This window comes from Rhinoderma darwinii, chromosome 4 (assembly GCF_050947455.1).
Source record: "Rhinoderma darwinii isolate aRhiDar2 chromosome 4, aRhiDar2.hap1, whole genome shotgun sequence".
Classification (NCBI taxonomy): domain Eukaryota; kingdom Metazoa; phylum Chordata; class Amphibia; order Anura; family Rhinodermatidae; genus Rhinoderma; species Rhinoderma darwinii.
In genome coordinates, this window is record NC_134690.1 from 242,825,465 (window position 1) to 242,846,657 (window position 21,193).

A 21,193-nucleotide genomic window follows, 5' to 3' on the forward strand; every position below is an offset into this window, starting at 1 on the left:
CGCGCGCCCTGCGGGGAACGGCGCGAGGATCCGGAAGACAGTGCCGGCGCCTGCCAGAGGGAGGAGGACGCCGAGCAGAGAGGTGTCCATGGCCGGGATCGTCAGGGGGTGAGTTAGAACGGCGATCCCCGGCCCTGGACGTAACAGAAACTAAGATCTACCTGTAAAGGATCTGCCAGACACAGCTTCTGTGTCGACGCCCGTGGTTAATCAGTCTGCACCTGCTCCTAGGTCTGATAGAGTGACTCGATCTGCTACCACTCAGGCTGGTAGACTCAGGAGTGGGAGAACCTATAACAGCCTAGCTAGACGGTTTTAGCTCCCGCCCTCGGTCTATTTATACCTTCATTTCCTGCTTGTTTTTGCCTGTGATTCTATCCTGTTTCCTGGCTCTGCTGCTCCTGCTATTATTATTGACCTTGCTTCATTTTGACCCTGGCTTTACTGACTACGCTCCTGCTCTGCGTTTGGTACCTCGTTCACTCCTGGTTTGACTCAGCTCATTCTCTACGTCTGTTGCTCACGATGTTGCCGTGGGCAACTGCCACATTTCCCTTAGCTTCTATGTACCCTTGTCTGTTTGTCTGTCGTGCACATATTGAGCGTAGGGACCGTTGCCCAGTTGTACGCCGTCGCCTAGGATGGGCCGTGCAAGTAGGCACGGACTGAGTGGCGGGTAGATTAGGGCTCACCTGTCTGTCTCCCTACCCCGTCATTACACAACCTGTATCAGAATGATGGGAGGTAGAAAGTATGGAGAGGGCTTGGAACGACTCATGATCCAAAGCACACCACATCCCCTGTAAAACATGGTGGAGGCAGTGTGATGGCATGGGCATGCATGGCTGCCAAGGGCGCTGGGTCACTAGTGTTTATTCATGATGTGACTGAAGACAGAAGCAGCCGGATGAATTCTGAAGTGTTCAGGGATATACTTTCTGCTCAAATTCAACCAAATGCAGCAAGGTTGATTGGACACCGCTTCACACTACAGATGGACAATGACCGAAAAACATACTGCGAAAGCAACTCAGGAGTTTTTAAAGGCAAAGAAGTGGAATATTCTGCAATGGCCACGTCAATCACCAGATCTCAACCCGATCGAGCGTTCATTTCACTTGCTTAACACAAAACTTAAGGCAGAAAGACCCACAAGCAAGCAACAACTGAAGACAGCTGCAGTAAAGGCCGGGCAAAGCATCACAAAGGAGGAAACCCAGCGCTTGGTGATGTCCAAGGGTTCCAGACTTCAGGCAGTCATTGCCTGCAAAGGATTCTCTATAAAGTATTAAAAAAAAACATTTAATTTATGGTAATGTTAATTTGTCCAATTACTTTTGAGGCCCTGAAATGAGGAGGCTGTGTAGAAAAATGGTTGCAATTCCCAAACGCTTCACAGGATATTTTTGTTTAACTCCCTGAATTAAACCTGAAAGTCTTCACTTCAATTGCATTTCAGTTGTTTCATTTCAAGTCCAATGTGGTGGCATGCAGAGCCCAAATCATGAAGTCTGTGTCACTGTCCAAATAATTCTGGACCTAACTGTATGTCCTGGCCTCTACTGCTGAAAGAGATCTAAGCAAGGGATGAATTTGTGATAAAAATAAATAAATCAATCATCAATAAGTATCATCATTCTATTTTATTAGCAATTTGTAATTTTAATTTATATGGGAGAAAATCTGTATGAACGAGCTCTATATGAAAGAGGTGTGATCAGGATTGTTCTTGTTCAAAATAGTCCTTAAAGGAACAGTGTCACCAAATATATTTTTTAAATATGTTAGAGATGTTAGTGCTTTATTAAAAACGTTTGGATTAATTTGTGTGTTTGTGTGTTACTTTTTTTTATTTTTACACTTTTTCTTCCCTATGGGGGCTGCCATTTTTTTTCCATTTCTGTATGTGTCGATTAACGACACATACAGACATGGAATACGGCAGCTCCAGTCCCATAGGGACTGCGAACGGGGCCCGTTCCATCCACTATCGTGTACGCCGCTGTGTGGGAACGGCGCATGCGCCGCTCCCACACAGTTCAATTTGAAATGCGCGCCGTCCGGCGCCATTTTCCTGTGGACCGGAAGTCGCGGCCGGACAGTAAGATTACTACCGGACTTGTGCACATGGAGCAGCGGCAGCAGACGGAGCGGATGGACCGGAGGGAGCGGCGGCGACTGGAGCAGGTAAGTTATTTCTATGTATGTTCGTGTTTCAGTGTGTGTTTACTACTGTATGTAAACCTACTACACTGTGTGTTAGCTCAAAAAATGGTGACACACAGTGTAGGAGGTTAGACCGTTCAAACCCCTCGTTTCTCCCGGCACTAGCCAAGATAAAGGAGGGGGGGATTCTGAGAGCTCACTAGAGCGAGGGATTTTTACCCAATTTTGCAGCATAAAGCAATGTGGTTGCTTTACCACATGCAATGCTGCAATTTTGGGAATGGCTCCATCTAGTGACCAGTGCTGGGAAATATTATAAATTGAATCCAATTTATAATATTTCCTGACTCGTGAAAAAAAATAAAATAAATTAGAACAATGTTTAATCACCTACACACTAATTGTTTAACTAAAAAAAACAAAACATGTTTTGCTGGCAACACATTCCCTTTAAAGGGGTTGTCCAATCTAGAAAGCCTATTTTCATATACCTTATCGGGGAATTCTGAGTTAATATAGGGGGTCTCTGTTCAGGATCCCGATCTATTAGCCAGAGTAGAGAGCGGCTACAAAGAACATCTCTTTCTTTGGGGAACCTCTCTTGTATTATACAGACAACCCAATGATATAAATCGGTACTGTGTGATACTTAATTTCCCTTGAGGTGGCGCTGCAAGGAAGCTAAACACTTACTCTCAGTATTATGGTTTTAAAAAGTTACATTTTATGGCACGCCATATTTGCACATATTTTTTTTTTTTTTTTTAAAGTGTGCGGGGCTTAGTGTAAGTGGTTCCTTGTGGCCCTACAAATTCACTATAATTTACACCGAAAATTGGCGGATATTATAGCAGAAGTCTGTGCTAGATCATGATTCAACTACTCCTCTTTTCTGAAATTGGGGGTTGTGAAGGGTTGAAAAGAATTAACTATTTTTACTATCATTAGCCCCACCATGTCATAAAATTTAAGATGAACACAATGATTCTTTTTGTTAAGATCTAGGAGTTCTTACCAGCAGTGTAGAGGGTGTCTAAGGACATCAGATGTGTGACTGACCACTCGTGTCATAAGATATTTACCAACTAAGCAGAACTGCAATCATTGTATTCTTATATTTTATTACTGACATCACAAACATTTGTCCTCAGAAGCTTTGCTAAAAGCCCGTAGAGCCTGGTGCTTCAGCTATGCCTTTTGTCCCGAATATCCTCATTGGTGTTGTTTGCTGCTGGGTATGTTGATATGGCATGGCACAAAAAAAAATGTATACACTGTATAACATCAAATATTCATTTGTACAGTGATATACCCCCATGTAATGTGTTTACATTAGCAAAAGGTGCCATTGTGCTTCCATAATACTAACTTATGATGATGCTGCTGTTCTCTTTATAGCTGGGGTACCTATGACCCGCTAGGTATAAGGACCCAGCTGTGATTGCAACTTCATGTGAGCAGAGCCCTACAACATCCCCCATTGTTAATACGTGAAGATGAGTTAGAGAAATCTAGCAAAAGTGTTATAGTTAATATATAGAAAGTACTGTGTGCTTTATATAATCACTAGCAACACATTATGTTAGCAGGACTTGAATATCAATCTGTTTCTGTTACTTTTGACTTTGTTTATATTTATGTTGGTATAGCTGGAAGATGAGATTGTAACTCTACGTCAAGTGTTAGCTGCCAAAGAGAAGCACCTGGCAGAGATAAAACATAAACTGGGAGTCAGCATGATGAATGAGCTGAAGCAGAACTTCAGTCGCAGCTGGCAAGATGTGCAGACCCATTCAGCGTAAGTGTCTAGCTCCTAAACTGTTCCCTCGATGACCTCCATAAGTATGATTGTCCCACAATGATTGTTTACTATATATTTGTGCTATTATTTTCACATAAAGGGAAGACCAGAAAAACTTGGTTTTGAACTAAACTCAGTCTCATTTTTCCAATATGAATGTATGTATAGAATGTTTAATCTACAGTATATGGCTACATTGGTAATGCCTAGAAGATAGAGAGCAATGATTGCCAACCATTACCTTAACCCCTTAATGACCGGGCCTGCTTGGGCCTTAATGACCAAGCCAGATTTGTTAAATCTGGTATGTGTGACTTTATCAGAGAATAACTCAGCGAAAGTTTTGAATATCCAAGTAATTCTGACAATGTTTTTTCGTCACATGTTGTACTTTATTTTAGTAGTAAAAGTAGACTGATACGATTTACGGAAATTAATAAAAAAATAGAAAAAATGAAGAAATTTTGTAAAAATTATAATTTTTCCCAATTTTTAACGGCAATATGTCACATATGTACATACATACAGTACATTTTTTTTTATTAAATATATATTTCCATCTCTTTACTCTATTTTGGCAGCACTTTTGAAAGAAAAAAAAAATTTTTTTTTTGAGCAATTTAGAAGACTTACAAGTTTAGTAGTAATTTTATACATTTTGAAGTACATTTGGTTTTCCTGCACCAAGCCAGGTTTTCAGAGGCTCATAGGTGTCAGAATGGTGGAAACCCCCACAAGTGACCCCATTTTGCAAACTACACCCCTTAAGGTATTTATTAAGGGGTGTTGTAAGTATTTTGACCCCACAGTTTTTTTGTAAGAATTCATGCAAAGCAGGCGTAAAAAAATATAATCTCACTTTTTTCATAAAAGTATCACTTTGAAGACCGATTTCTGTGTAAAGCGACCATGAGAATGAAGAAACACACCCCAAACTCTATCACCCTGTTTCTCCTGTTTTCAAAAATTCCCACATTGTGACCCTAATGCATTGCCTGGACACACGGCAGGGCCCGAACGGAAGGGAACACTCGGAGACTTTCAGGTCTCATATTTTGCTTGAAAATGTTTTAGGCCCCACTGTATATTTGGAGAGGTTTTGAACTACCAGAACGATAGAAACTTCCAATAAACTACCCAATTTAGAAAACTAGACCTCTTAAGGTAATTATCTAGAGGTGTAGTGAGTATTTTGACCCCACAGTTTTTTGCTAAATTTAATGCATAGCAGGTGGAAAAAAATAAAAAAATAACTTTTTCCATAAAAGTATCACTTTGAATACCGATTTCTGTGTAAAGCGACCATAAGAATGAAGAAACACACCCTAAAATCTATCACCCTGTTTCTCCTGTTTTCAAAAATGCCCCCATTGTGACTAATGCATTGCCTGGACACACAGCAGGGCTTGAAAGGAAGGGAGCACCCGGAGGCTTTCAGGACTCATATTTTGCTTGAAAATGTTTTAGGCCCCACTATATATTTGGAGAGGTTTTGAACTACCAGAACAATAGAAACTCCCCATAAACTACCCCATTTGGAAAACTAGACCCCTTAAGGTATTTATCTAGGGGTGTAGTGAGTATTTTGACCCCACAGTTTTTTGCTAAATTTAATGCATAACAGGTGAAAAAAAAAAAAAAAGTCACTTTTTTCATAAAAGTATCACTTTGAAGACCGATTTCTGTGTAAAGCGACCATGAGAATGAAGAAACACACCCCAAACTCTATCACCCTGTTTCTCCTGTTTTCAAAAATTCCCACATTGTGACCCTAATGCATTGCCTGGACACACGGCAGGGCCCGAACGGAAGGGAACACTCGGAGACTTTCAGGTCTCATATTTTGCTTGAAAATGTTTTAGGCCCCACTGTATATTTGGAGAGGTTTTGAACTACCAGAACGATAGAAACTTCCAATAAACTACCCAATTTAGAAAACTAGACCTCTTAAGGTAATTATCTAGGGGTGTAGTGAGTATTTTGACCCCACAGTTTTTTGCTAAATTTAATGCATAGCAGGTGGAAAAAAATAAAAAAATCACTTTTTCCATAAAAGTATCACTTTGAATACCGATTTCTGTGTAAAGCGACCATAAGAATGAAGAAACACACCCTAAAATCTATCACCCTGTTTCTCCTGTTTTCAAAAATGCCCCCATTGTGACTAATGCATTGCCTGGACACACAGCAGGGCTTGAAAGGAAGGGAGCACCCGGAGGCTTTCAGGACTCATATTTTGCTTGAAAATGTTTTAGGCCCCACTATATATTTGGAGAGGTTTTGAACTACCAGAACAATAGAAACTCCCCATAAACTACCCCATTTGGAAAACTAGACCCCTTAAGGTATTTATCTAGGGGTGTAGTAAGTATTTTGACCCCACAGTTTTTTGCTAAATTTAATGCATAACAGGTGAAAAAAAATAAAAAAATCACTTTTTTCATAAAAGTATCACTTTGAATACCGATTTCTGTGTCAAGCGACCATAAGAATGAAGAAACACACGCCAAAATCTATCACCCTATTTCTCCTGTTTTCAAAAATGCCCCCATTGTGACTCTAATGCATTGCCTGGACACACAGCAGGGCTTTAAAGGAAGGGAGCACCCGGAGGCTTTCAGGACTCATATTTTGCTTGAAAATGTTTTAGGCCCCACTGTATATTTGGAGAGGTTTTGAACTACCAGAACCATAGAAACTACCCATAAACGACCCTATTTAGAAAACTAGACCCCTTAAGGTATTTATCTAGGGGTGTAGTGAGTATTTTGACCCCACAGTTTTTTGCTAAATTTAATGCATAGCAGGTGAAAAAAAATAAAAAAATCACTTTTTCCATAAAAGTATCACTTTGAATACCGATTTCTTTGTAAAGCGACCATAAGAATGAAGAAACACACGCCAAAATCTATCACCCTGTTTCTCCTGTTTTCAAAAATGCCCCTATTGTGACTCTAATGCATTGCCTGGACACACAGCAGGGCTTGAAAGGAAGGGAGCACCCGGAGGCTTTCAGGACTCATATTTTGCTTGAAAATGTTTTAGGCCCCACTGTATATTTGGAGAGGTTTTGAACTACCAGAACCATAGAAACTACCCATAAACGACCCTATTTAGAAAACTAGACCCCTTAAGGTATTTATCTAGGGGTGTAGTGAGTATTTTGACCCCACAGTTTTTTGCTAAATTTAATGCATAGCAGGTGAAAAAAAATAAAAAAATCACTTTTTCCATAAAAGTATCACTTTGAATACCGATTTCTGTGTAAAGCGACCATAAGAATGAAGAAACACACGCCAAAATCTATCACCCTGTTTCTCCTGTTTTCAAAAATGCCCCTATTGTGACTCTAATGCATTGCCTGGACACACAGCAGGGCTTGAAAGGAAGGGAGCACCCGGAGGCTTTCAGGACTCATATTTTGCTTGAAAATGTTTTAGGCCCCACTGTATATTTGGAGAGGTTTTGAACTACCAGAACAATAGAAACTCCCCATAAACTACCCCATTTGGAAAACTAGACCCCTTAAGGTATTTATCTAGGGGTGTAGTGAGTATTTTGACCCCACAGTTGTTTGCTAAATTTAATGCATAGCAGGTGAAAAAAAATTAAAAAATCACTTTTTTCATAAAAGTATCACTTTGAAGACCGATTTCTGTGTAAAGCGACCATAAGAATGAAGAAACACACGCCAAAATCTATCACCCTGTTTCTCCTGTTTTCAAAAATGCCCCCATTGTGACCCTAATTTGTTGCCTGGACACACAGCAGGGCCCGAAAGAAAGGGAGCACCTGGAGGCTTTCAGGACTCCTATTGTGACTCTAATGCATTGCCTGGACACACAGCAGGGCTTGAAAGGAAGGGAGCACCCGGAGGCTTTCAGGACTCATATTTTGCTTGAAAATGTTTTAGGCCCCACTGTATATTTGGAGAGGTTTTGAACTACCAGAACCATAGAAACTACCCATAAACGACTCTATTTAGAAAACTAGACCCCTTAAGGTATTTATCTAGGGGTGTAGTGAGTATTTTGACCCCACAGTTTTTTGCTAAATTTAATGCATAGCAGGTGAAAAAAAACAAAAAAAAACACTTTTTTCATAAAAGTATCACTTTGAAGACCGATTTCTGTGTAAAGCGACCATAAGAATGAAGAAACACATGCCAAAATCTATCACCCTTTTTCTCCTGTTTTCAAAAATGCCCCCATTGTGACCCTAATTTGTTGCCTGGACACACAGCAGGGCCCGAAAGAAAGGGAGCACCTGGAGGCTTTCAGGACTCCTATTTTGCTTGAAAATGTTTTAGACCCCACTGTATATTTGGAGAGGTTTTGAACTACCAGAACAATAGAAATATACTCCTGCTGTACTATTCAGCTAAACATCCTTCTTGTTTGCTCCTCCTTTGGCATATATACGATCTATGGCTGTGCGCTGATGACAGGGAAACTCTGTATTCCACAGATTTCCCCCGGGGGGGGGAGTGGCCCTGACCTCTTCCGACCGCTGTCTATGATTGGAGCAGGATGTTGGGGGCGCGGTCAGTCCTCGCCGCCTCACATCCTCTCTGATGACGTGGTACAGGAAGTGGGGCAGCGCCATCTTGGTACCCCGCATCAGACGCCGACTTTCCATATCCGGTTTATGCTTCCTTCTCCTACATCATCTGATTTCACACATGGGCTCTGTACTATATATAGGTGGGCTCAAGTAGTTTGACCCTAACCCCGGACGAAGGCAATCGCCGAAACGCGCGTCGGGTTGGGACGTCTAATCCCTGGTTACATCATGTCCACTGTTATGTTGCTTTACCTCTTCTGTCCTGTGTAGCAGTTATAAACTCTATTGTGCTCACTTCTTGCTGATCATCCTCTGATTTCAAGCACACTTTTTGCATAATTTGGTTCATACTACCTGTGTAACCATGTGTGACTGTCACTGATGTTATATACTTACTGATGTTATATACTTACTTGACAATCACCACAGCCACCGGTACCTGATTTCACTTTTTTGATATTGTGCTGTTGTCATTTGATGTACCTTGCTTGAATCCGTGCTGCTTTTCATTAGATACAGTTTCTTATGTGATCACATGCACGTATTTCCATTACTATATTATATGTATACTGCATACATGTGGACACAATATCCATACCTGATATTCTTGATCGATTAGACGTCCTTTTTACTGTGTGACTCATCCCCTATTTCCATTTTTATTTGTTTCATGTTTTTATCTTAATAAAGAATTGTTTGTATCTTTCTCTGAATTTGTGCCCTAGTCGATCATATTTGTTGTGGGTTGGTTCTCTATCAATTTTTTTGATCGATGCACCAAGTATATCTTGGTTACTATGTAGGATCCAAAAAATATAGTGCATCTAATATGGCTAGCAATGTTGCTTTACAGCTTATTTGGTGATACTCTTGAGCACTACTTCCATATTGCATCCTATTGGTTGGTATTTTATCGGTTTTGTTCTGTTCACTAGATAGAAGAACACCTGCAGGGCTGTCAAGACAAGCTTTTTTTTTTTCAGTGACTGGTTGTACAACGTCTCTTTAGCTCCATCAATCCTTATGAGGGACGAATGTGCCAAGTGACGCCGTACACCATAACAGGCCCCTGCCCGGCAAGGTAGGAACCGCTATGTGCACAAAACAACCAATCACCTACAGAATATATAGAGGGGCAATGTCCAAAACCATCTATAGGAACAGTAAAGGATCACTAATCCCCAAAATGATGTCAGTATTTCCAGAAGAACCGTAACAAAGCCCATGGTGTATTGATAAGGAACAGCTCGATTATTAGAGATCCTCCAAAAAATAAATATCATGCCCGTATCACGGTACAGAATTAGGAATGTAACAGCTGTATGTGGCAGGACATAGTCATAAGAAAAAGGAAATACATCCCCAATTTATTCTTGTAACCATTGCTAAAATGCACGACTTCCACTAATTCAGGGGCAGCACGGGCCGCAGGTGTTGGATTTATCTACTAATAAATGCAATGCCCACATTTATTTTTTATTTCAAGAACACTTGTGGGGTCCATGTTCTGAATACACAGATGTGGGCTCCTGCACAATAAACAGTATTCATTTGTGAGTGATCAAGTCCTGGATTTAATTGTCCAAGAAATGTATAAAAAAAAAAAAGGGGAAAATTAGTTTTACAGTCTGAAATAAATAATTTACTACCTCCCCGTGAGAATCCCTCCCTCCCTTGGAAAGCTCAGAAACGAAAAATAAAATATGAATAAATGAAATTGACTCCCTAAAAAGAATCCCCCCACCCCACCCTTTTTGGTGTTCCCTAAATTATAGATAAAATTAATAATTAGAAACGGTGTGGTAGGTCTCAAAACAGGGGTAGTTGCACAGGCCTGGATTTGAAGGGCCCATGGGGCAGTAAAACCGGGTATCCCTCCTCCTTCCGTGTTTACTGCACACCCGGCATCTCCTTTGGGGGTATTCCTTACTCTCAGTGGCAGGGACGGGGTGAAGGAAGTGGCGCTCAGTGAGCCTTTTGACATTCTCTGACTCAAAGGAGTCTCCAGGTGCGGGGGAGTCAAACAGGAGGTGCTCTATAATTTTCCCCTGATACTGGAGGAAACTGAGCGTTCCCTGGGTCTTGTACAGCACATAGCTGTTGTAAGTGGCCATCTGGATAAGGTAGATCGCTACCTTTTTATACCAGGCCCTAGTTTTGCGCTTGACCAGGTACGGTTGTAGGACCTGGTCAGATAGATCGACTCCCCCCATGAACTTGTTATAGTCCACCACGCAGACCGGTTTCCTCTTATCAGAGGTAGCGCCCCTCTCTCTCACTGCCACTGTGGTGTCCTCGTGCACGGTGGAGAGCATGTACACGTCCTTTTTGTCACTCCATTTTATTGCGAGCAACTGGTCACTGGTGAATGAGAGTGACGCACCCCTTACTAGTCGCCTGGACACCAGCTGTTGAGGGAAGCCGACTCTATTTTTTCGTACCGTCCCACAGGCCCCTGTATTCGCAGCATGGAGGGACTTATACAGGGGGACACTGGTGTAGTAATTGTCGGTGTACACATGGTACCCTTTCTGTAGGAATGGCACCATGAGTTCCCAGACAATTTTCCCACTAATGCCAATATCCTCTGGGCATCCTGGGGGATTAAGGTGGCGGTCCCTGCCCTCATATATAAAAAAGGCACAGGTTTAGCCCATTGTGCTCTCGCACACCTTATAGAGTTTCACTCCGTATCGGGCTCTTTTGGAGGGGATGAATTGGCGAAACGATAGACGGGCCCTTGAAGGCCATAAGGGACTCGTCTACCGCTATTTTTTGTCCTGGGGTGTACAAATTTAGAAAAGACTCAGATAGGAGGGAGATGAGGGGTCTCAACTTTTTGAGGCGATCATGGCCTGGGTCACTTCTTGGCGGGATTTGGGAGTTGTCCGAGAAGTGCATGAAGCGCATTAGCATCTGATAGTGTGTTCGGGTCATGACAGCAGCAAATACAGGGGTGCTATGGATAGCGCCAGTAGCCCAGTAAGAGCGGATAGAAGTTTTTTTTACTATCCCCATATTTAGTGTAATTCCCCAAAAATTTTTCATTTCACAGACGGTTGTGGGGATCCATCCTCTGGAATAGTAAGAACTGGGATTTTGGGTGACAAATTGCCTGGCGTATAAATCCGTCTGCTGGATGATTAGTTCCAGGACCTGATCGCCTATAAACAAATTAAAAAAATTATAGGGGGTAAAATTTGTGACATCAGAGTTGATGCCTGGAGTCGCTGTAAATGGCGGAATTTGGGGGGAGAAAGAAACTGCAGGATCCCACATTGCGGGAGGGACTGCAGTACTAGGCCCGGCTCCTAACGCTTCACCGGTGACCGCTGCGTCCACCACCATAGGGCTGGGGGGTCCAGTGGCAGAAGCAGAACTTGTGTCGCTTTCTGAGCCAAGTTCTGCTTCTGACGCAGTGTCCGTATCACTGCCGGAACCGCTAGAGTATAGCATGGCGTATGCCTGCTCTGCAGAGAACATTCTGCGGCTACTGCGGTTCATTATTTTCTAACACTAAACAAACAAGTAAATTTTTTTTTTTTTTGTATTTTAAATTTTTTGGGGATTTTTTGTTTTTTTATATATAATATAGACACAACACTAACGGAAAAAAATAAAAGAATACGGTAAACCGCAGTTAATTACAGCAACTAAAACTAATTCAGTGGAAAAAAAAAAGAGTTACGGAGATAACAAGTAATTACCGGTAATCTGGCGTGATTACGGGTAATCTGGGGTGATTACGGACAATATCGGAATACTGGCGAGTAAGTATGTGGTGTATTTTACAGTATAATACAGCACAAGATTCCTATAGTATTTCTCTCTCTATATGGGACTATGGTCACTGTAATAGGTATATCACAGTGACCATCTGATCAGGAACCAATTATCAGGGTCCCTGATCAGTTTCTATTTACAGGCAGAATAGCTGCCTTAGACTCACAGCGCATGCGTGCGCCATTTTTCTTTTTTTCCCGGCAGTTAGGGACGGGGCGGCACGGGGGGGGGGGGGACAGGGAACACGATCGGAGGCAGCAGGGGGCCTAAGCAGCAGTTTTTTTTATCTCCTCTCACCAAACATACATGGTGAGAGGAGATAAAACCATCATTTGCATCGGCACATTTATTGTAACGGCGGTCGCCGGTATTCGTTGAATACCGGCGATCGCCGGTATGGTGACCGCAAACAGCAGTCCCCAGTCACTGCTCCAAGCCCTCAGCTACCTCCGGCAGCTGAGAGCAGGGAGCTAAACCTCCCCCCGGCGGCGCTATTTTATTCCGATGCTGCGACGTAAAAAGTCTATAGCATCGGAATAAAGCCCGTTAGTTACCGACGTAGAAACACGATGGGCCGGTCACTAACGGGTTAAGGAAGACCCAGTCACATAACAGATTAAGCCACAATGTATCTATAACAGTGGCAGACAAGGTGCCTCCTTATCAAACCGCCCAACTTTTAAAAATAGGAAAGAGGAATAAGTATAAATACAGCATGATGCAACCGCATACGGTTTTGTTATGCCCCTTAATTAGATGCCACAGAGCTCCATCGCAGACCCAAACACAGTGCCTTAATGACAATGACAACCATATAATATGCTTATATGCTTACCCCTTCCACGCCCTATGTGTCTCTTTTCCTCTAGCATTTGTATATCACACAGATACATATGTACACATTGCTCAAAGACACTTTTCTTGGGGATGGGCAAAGCAATCATTGATAGAGTCTCACAGTAAGGGTATGTTCACACGCAGTGTTTTCAGACGTAATTCGGGCCGTTTACGCCTCAAATTACACCTGAAAAAACAGCACCATTACACCTCAAGCATCTGCCCACTGCTTGCAATGGGATTTACGGTGTTCTGTTCCCACGAGGCATAATTTTACGCTTCGTTGTCAAAATACGGCGCGTAAAAAGACGGCACATAAAAAGAAGTGCAGGTAATTTCTTAGGACGTTTTTGGGGCTGTTTTGAAAAACAGCTCCAAAAACGGCCGTAAAATAAGCCGCGAAATACGCGAGTTGCTACAAAAACGACTGAAAATGAGGAGCTGTATTTTCAGACGTATTTTGCTAAGTCGTGTGAACATACCCTTAAAGTGGAATTCCCGGCCCATTTTTGTACATTTAACATAAACCATATAGTTCTATACGATAAACTTGGGGGGAAAAAAACAAAAAGGTTCTGAAATTATGGCCTTTTTTCCCATGACTACAGCCATAATAACGATAGCCGCTTTTTTTTATTTTTTTTTATATATAACCAGTATACACAGCATCAGTTCTAAATATAAACCACTAAATATAAACCACTGACATTTTATGAAAGGCGTCCTTTCTATAAATGAAAGATAATTTTCTGCCTTTTTTCATTTTATATATATAATATATAATAATATCCTTAAAGCAACCCAGCAGTCCCCCCGAAAAAATTACTATACATTGGAAATGTATAGTCAACTTACCTGCTGCCCCGCTCCTAAATGATCCAGCCTCCATTCCTGCGTTTTGGTCCCCCGTTGACGCTTTCCAAAAATGAGGCCGCCGCAGTGTCAGACTTTGCTTTGGAGAGCTTCTTCGTAAAGTTTGTGACCGCCACTGCCCGCCGATGGACGAGCACTGATTACATCAGCTTGTGTCGGCGCTGTGTCTAGCAGCATCACCGTCATCACCGTTCGTTCATTAGGTCGAAATCGGGCACCGGAATGCAGGAATGGAGGCCAGATGTTTTAGGATTGGGGCAGCAGGTAAGTTGACTTTACATTTCCATTGTATAGTCATTTTTTTTGGGGGGGGGGGACTGGAGGTTCGCTTAAATGGTACTTTTAGTGTCTATTTTAACTATACAAACCAACCCAATTTGTTTTTATGAAGAGGTGAGCAGAAGCCTAGACAGAGGCGCCGCTGTAGATGTAGTGTTTTTGGACTTTGCAACACTGTCCTTCATAGATGTCAAATGGGTAAATTAAGGACTATAGGTTTAGAAAGTATAGTTTGTAATTGGATTGAAAATTGGCTCAAGGACCGTATCCAGAGAGTTGTGGTCAATGATTCCTACTCTGAATGGTCCCCGGTTATAAGTGGTGTACCCCACGGTTCATTGCTGGGACCACTATTATTCAACTTATTTATTAATATCGAGGATGGGATTAATAGCACTATTTCTATTTTTGCAGGTCACACCAAGCTATGTAGTATTGTCCAGTCTATAAAAGATGTTCATAAATTACAAGCTGATTTGGACACACTAAGTCAGGGGTCTAATGCACGCGGGCCGCGGGCCGCATGCGTCCCCTGGGGCTATCATCTGCGGCCCGCGGGACACAGAGCTGCTAGTACAGACTCTGCTCCGGGACTCTGGAATTACCTGACATCGCTGTCTATGTATGGACAGTGTGTTAGGGTCTTCCCCAGAGCGGAGTCCCGGGCAGAGCGCTGGTATCGGCTCTGCTCCAGAACTCTGTGAAATTCCCTGACATCGCTGTCCATATATGGACAGTGTGTCAGGGTCTTCCCCAGAGCAGATTCCCGGGCATAGCTCTAGTATCAGCTCTGTTCTGGGACTCTGTGGAATTCCCTGACATCGCTGTCCATATATGGACAGTGTGTCAGGGACTTCCCCAGGGCTGAGTCCCGGGCAGAGCGCTAGTATCGGCTGTGCTCTGGGACTCTGGGGAAGCCTCTGACATCGCGCCACAGGATATGTCCTTTTTTGGCTAGAGAAGACACTACCCCTAACATGTCTGTTAGTGACCCCTTGGCCATCAATGAAGTATTTGCTAAATTTTACTCAGACTTATACTCTACTAAGTTTTCCACTACCCCTTCTGATCTAGAGGCATACTTACATAACATTGTGTTCCCTAATCTGGATAGAGAGGATGTTAGTATTCTCGAAGCGGATTTTACCATAGAAGAAATTACAGAGGCTATTAGCTGCTTTCCAAACCGGAAAACTCCGGGTCTGGATGGCCTACCCATAGAGTGGTATAAAATGCATGTTGACTTAATTGCCCCTCATTTGCTTAAGCTTTTTCAATCCTTGGATGGGGGCCATACCCTCCCCCCTCTATGAGAGAAGCTCTTGTAGTACTGATCCCCAAGCGCCGTAAAGATCCTAAAAAGTGTGACTCTTACCGGCCTATTTCGCTTTTTAACTGTGATATTAAAATAATGGCTAAGATTTTGGCAATGCGTCTGCAGAAGATAATTTCACATATTATCCATCCAGACCAGTCTGGTTTTATGCCCGGAAAAGCTACTGACGTTAACGTTCGGAGGCTTTTTACTAACAAGTCTCCTGTTGTAGGTTCGGGAGGATGCAGAATTGTTGCCTCTTTAGATCTCGAAAAGGTGTTTGACTCGGGGGAATGGTCTTATCTATTGTCTGTACTTGGTAAATTTGGGTTTATACAGCTACTATACTCCCAGCCTATAGCCAGTATTAAAACTAATTGTCATATCTCCCCCTCATTCACACTAGCCCGAGGGACTAGACAGGGTTGCCCACTCTCGGCTTCCCTTTTTGCCCCGGCCATTAAGCCTCTTGCGCTAGCTATAAGTGCCTCTCCTGACATTAAAGTCTTCGAAATGGGTGGCAGGGAGAAGCGTGTCTCTCTCTATTCTGACGATACGCTTTAATTTCTTAATGATCCGGGGCCAACTTTGTGGGTAATGTTATCTTCGTTTGACTTTTTTGCGTCCCTCTCTGGACTTCGAGTGATTTGGTCAAAGTCCTTGGTGATGGCAATAGATGATGCAGCAGGGGGGTTACACTTCCTTCCCCGTTACACTGGGTGGATAAGATTACTTATTTGGGTGTAGTAATTAGGCCCAATATTAGTAGTTTTATAACTGATAATATTACTCCTTTGGTACAATCTCTTAGGATGGATAGATGGAAACACCCCCCTCTCACAGTTACAGGCAGAAATTGGGGGGGGGGGGGGGGACTTAGCTCTCCTAAGTTTATACATTTATTTCCTTGCCAGTCAACTGGTGTATATTTGGTGGTTTAAACCCTGTACTTAGCTGGAGGCCTCGCTTCTTGGCTCCTATAAAGCTCTAGATAATTCTATTTATAGACAGGCCCCCCACGGGATATACACTTACAGTCCCAATGCAGACTAATCTGAGGGTTTGGTAGAGATCAATGCTGCTATTTAAGTCAGAGGAGGAGTCCTGGTCACCTAGGATGCCACTATGGTATAACCCGCTTTTGCCACAAGGCGAAAGATTCCATAACCTTAGTGAGTGGACAGCCCTGGGTATATTGACCTTAGAGGATATGATTATCACTTTCACTCAGCTTAGATCCAAACACCAGATTCCAACTAATCTCAGGTTTAGCTATTTCCAATTTAGGCATGCTCCTTGGTCAGAATTTGCAGGATATCATATCAGATTATGTGCCTCCCCAGTGGAGGATTGGGTGACACAGGAGGCGTTGGCTAAACAATTGTCCACACTTTATCAGCAGTTGCTTAATGTATCTTCCAATAAACTTGATAGAGCCTTGATTCCATCTGTATCTGCGGATGATCATAAAGAAATGCTACAAGAGACCGACTTATTCAAGTAAAAGTTTGTCATCAAATTTATTACTCCTTCCAAATTATTTAGAATGAGACGTATCCCTACACCGGTCTGCCCGCATTGCCAGGGAGCTGAGGGCTACTTCTTGCATATGTTCTGGGAATGTCCAATTATTAATAATTTCTGGGCTGAAGTACTTGAGTTTCTTGAGCTTAAACTTGGACTCCCTCGTATTCTTGACCCTAGAATTTATCTCTTGTTGCTGGTGGAAGAAACTATACCTACTGTACTGTGGCTGTCAGACCTCTCATGACACTATTATTATTTTATGCTAAAAAAAAACAACTATACTCCTGCACTGGAAACACCGTAAAGTTCCTACGTTATCCGCATGGATTGCGCTGGTTAACTCTGCTCTGACACTCTTTAAACTCACATATGAAGCTCGTGGATGTCCTGACAAGTTTATTAAAATATTGAATTCCTGGGTGGCCAACCCTCATACTAGCACTTAAATTGGTATTGTCCAGGATATTTGGATCCAGGGGCTGCTACCGTCTTTTTGTGTCCACCACTCCTCTACTGAACTTCTCCCTGGACGGGTACTCACCAAACTTTCTTGTATATTTTTTGTTGTTGATGAGGATAGGCTGTTTGTTAAGGTTTTGTTTTTTTGCATACTGATGTGCAGTGGCGTAACTACCGCCGTAGCAGCAGTAGCGGCTGCTACGGGGCCCGCGGCATGAGGGGGCCCGTGTCGCCCGCCGGCACGGGCCCCCACCATGGCCGCAGGCTCCGCTAGCAGCCGCTATGGCTGCTACAGCGGGACGCCACTGAACACTACGGCAGAGCAGGGAGGTATCTCCCCGCTCTGCCATTAACTGGTTCCCGACCGCTGGCTGTATTTTTACGGCCAGCGGTCAGGGTCCTTAAAACCCGAGCCATAGACTTTCTACGGCTCGGGTTTTAACTTGCTGCCCGCGCGATCGGGCAGCTGAATGTCGGGTCTCCGGCTGTCAGTGACTGCCGGGGACCCTGAGGAGAGGATAGAAGCAGCTTTCGCTGCTTCTGTCTTCTCTGATCACTTGTACACAGCGCTGAATGCGCACTGTGTACAGGAATAGAGACAGCAGCAGCGGCGCGGTCTCTATTCCTCCCGGTGATCATGTGACTGGTCATATGATCGCCGGGTGCCGTTAGTGGCAGGCTGCTGCTGGGTCTTACTAGACCCAGCACAGCCCTATTAGTGACAATCGTCACTATGAGAGGGCTGATTTCCCCTGTAACTGGGGCTGCTGTGCAACTCCAGTTACAGTGGAAAAGATGGTGTAAAAGAAAGAAAAAAAATATATAAAGTTCCCCAAAGGTCTTCTTTGACCTTTGGGGGACAGACCATAGTAATAAAAAAATAATAAAGTAAAGTGCAAAAAATATGTAAATAATAAATACACATAAAATACCCACCCCAAAAAAAAACGTCCCCCCCCGCCAATCATTGTTGTAACGCTAGCGCTGACCCAATTACCCTAATATAGACATGTAATATATAAAAATTTACGGTAGACAATGACGATCACAAATAAAAGGTCTATTTTAGGGTAAAACTATGTTATTACCAAAAAAAAAATAGCTGAAATGTAAAAAAGCTTATTTTTTTACTATTATTTTCAAACTTTATGAATAAAAATTCTAAAATAGCAAAAAAGGTGTGTATAAAAACGATAAAAAATGAAACCTGCATTGTCTACGGAAAAAATGTCGCAAAAATCACGTCGTTAGCACAACAAATAAAAAAGTTATAGCCATTTAACTAACACATGCTAAAAATGGCTAAACGGTGTCTGGTCCTGAAGGCGCAAAATAGAGAAAAATACATGTATCCCCTCTCCACAGGATAGGGGATACATGTGTGATCGCTGGCATTGATAGGGAGAACGGGGGACTGAAAGTCCCCTGAAGTTCTCCATCACAAACCTCAGACTTCCGGGGTCTGTGTCGGCAGCTCCGTAGAAATGAATGGAGCGCCGGTCGTGCTTGTGCGCATGCGTGACCAGCACTCCTTTCATTTTTAGTGAGCTGCACAGACGCCGGAAGTCAGAGGTTAGTCATGGAGAACTTCAGGGGACTTTCAGTCTCCCGTTCTCCCTATCGCTGCCAGCGATCACTCATGTATCCCCTATCCTGTGGAGAGGGGATACATGTATTTTGTAGGACACACTGTAGGTCGCATTTTTTTGGGAGGGGGGACGCTGTATGGCGTTCCCTACAGGGGGGCGAACGCTGTATGGCGTTCCCTACAGGGGGGGTGGCTGTATGGCGTTCCCTACAGGGGGGAGCTGTATGGCGTTCCCTATAGGGGGGGCTGTATGGCGTTCTCTACAGTGGGGGGCTGTATGGCGTTCTCTGCAGGGGGGCTGTATGGCGTTATCTGCAGGGGGCTATATGGCGTTATCTACAGGGGGCTGTATGGCGTTTTCTACAGGGGGATGTATGGCGCTATCTACAGAGGGGGGGGCTGTATGGCGTTATCTACAGGGGGGGCTGTAAAAAAGGCACTATCTACAAGGGGGGGGTTGTGTGACACCCAGGGGAGGGGGGGCCCCAGTCAAAAGTTTGCTATGGGGCCCAGTCTTTCCTAGTTACGCCCCTGCTGATGTGTCAAACTTATTTTGTATGTTTTAATTATTAATGACCTTATACAATTGCATTATCTTTTCTATGTATTCTTCAGACTTTTCTGCCTATATTGCTGTTTGTTATGAGGTCTTAATCCAAAAGTTGGGATTTATCGTTACGACCTAATATTAAGAAACCCTTCCAAATTCCGACACAAGAATCTGGACATGGTGCAAAGGGGTGACTGGGTCAGTCAAAGCCAACACCACATCGTCCGATTATAGCCCTATCTTGTGTTTTTTTTTCCCTACTGTAATATCTTTCACATCAGGAGTCACACGTGTTAATTCTACATGTGCTGCAAATTTTATAATGCAACACGGCTGTTCAGAAGCAGAACTTGTTCTGCCCAGCTTCTTCTCTTGCGCAACTCCAGGGAAAACAGATAAAAATAACATAGGGTAGACAAAACCTTATTTTTAAGGCTTCAGTGAAAGTTTAGAGAAAAGACAACAAATCTTGCAAAGTGTGCCATAAACTGAAAGGCGACGGTCCTTTTTAATGTTTATGTGAAAGTTTTATGAATGTCATAGATATTTGGAATAGAGGCTTAAACATACGGAAATTTTATATTTTTAAATTACGCCTATCATACTAACTGTGGCGTCCATGGCCACGGACCGTCGGCATTACTCACCCCCCAACGGCCGCAACCATGGATCTGTGAGCGCTGGCCCGCATCTCCTCTTTAGGAGACGCCAGCGCTCACTTCCACTCCGTTCTGTGTCCCATTGGGGGCGCGCACACGCTCGTTCCTGCCTTAAAGGGCCAGCATGCGCACATAAAATAATAATCAATTTAAGCATGATCACCCTGGACAATAAGAAGGTCCCTGCGCCTTTGCTCATTGCCTGAGCGTTGTTGTGTTTACCCGTGTTAGTCTTGCAAATGGTCCCTTAGTGTTATCCTGTCCCAAGTGTTCCCGTACCTGCTACCTGTATCCCGTGCTACCATTGTTCCTGTGCCTCAGAACGTTAAAGTCGTGTTGTGCCACACCGAGTGTCTGCTGCCAAGGTCCATGTTAAGTGCTGGGAGAGCATGATGTGCTAGTGTTTGGTTTGGCATGCAGAGCAGCCCGCCTTACAAATAGGCTGTGATTCGGCAAGATATGCTATGCCTGACGACTGGCACATTATCCCTCCGCGTATTACACATAGTACTGACACCCCATGTACTATTCACAGCACTGACCCCCTTTCATCACATTTATTTATTTTTTATGATATTATCACACACAGTTCTGATACTTCTATACCACACACATTTGTTTTATACCATACATTCACACCCTTGCACTACACTAATACCGACACCCATTTATCGCACTTGTGAACACTTAGTTCGCCACTCCCCTCAAGACTAGTGGGAGTGGCTATCACTATTTAATGCACTCTCCTTCTTAAAGAGGCTCTGTCACCACATTATAAGTGCCCGATCTCCTA

The 21,193-nt window shown here is 43.2% G+C and overlaps 1 protein-coding gene across 2 annotated transcripts in view; it reads left to right on the top strand.

The window, feature by feature from the left end:
- Positions 1-21,193, top strand: part of LOC142759779 (tumor protein D53 homolog) — a 123,605-nt gene that overhangs the window by 46,547 nt on the left and 55,865 nt on the right. For both annotated transcript variants that reach the window (XM_075862319.1, XM_075862318.1), the window contains exon 3: positions 3,816-3,964. In XM_075862319.1, the coding sequence (XP_075718434.1) occupies positions 3,816-3,964 (149 nt within the window). The remainder of the gene's footprint in view (positions 1-3,815; positions 3,965-21,193) is intronic.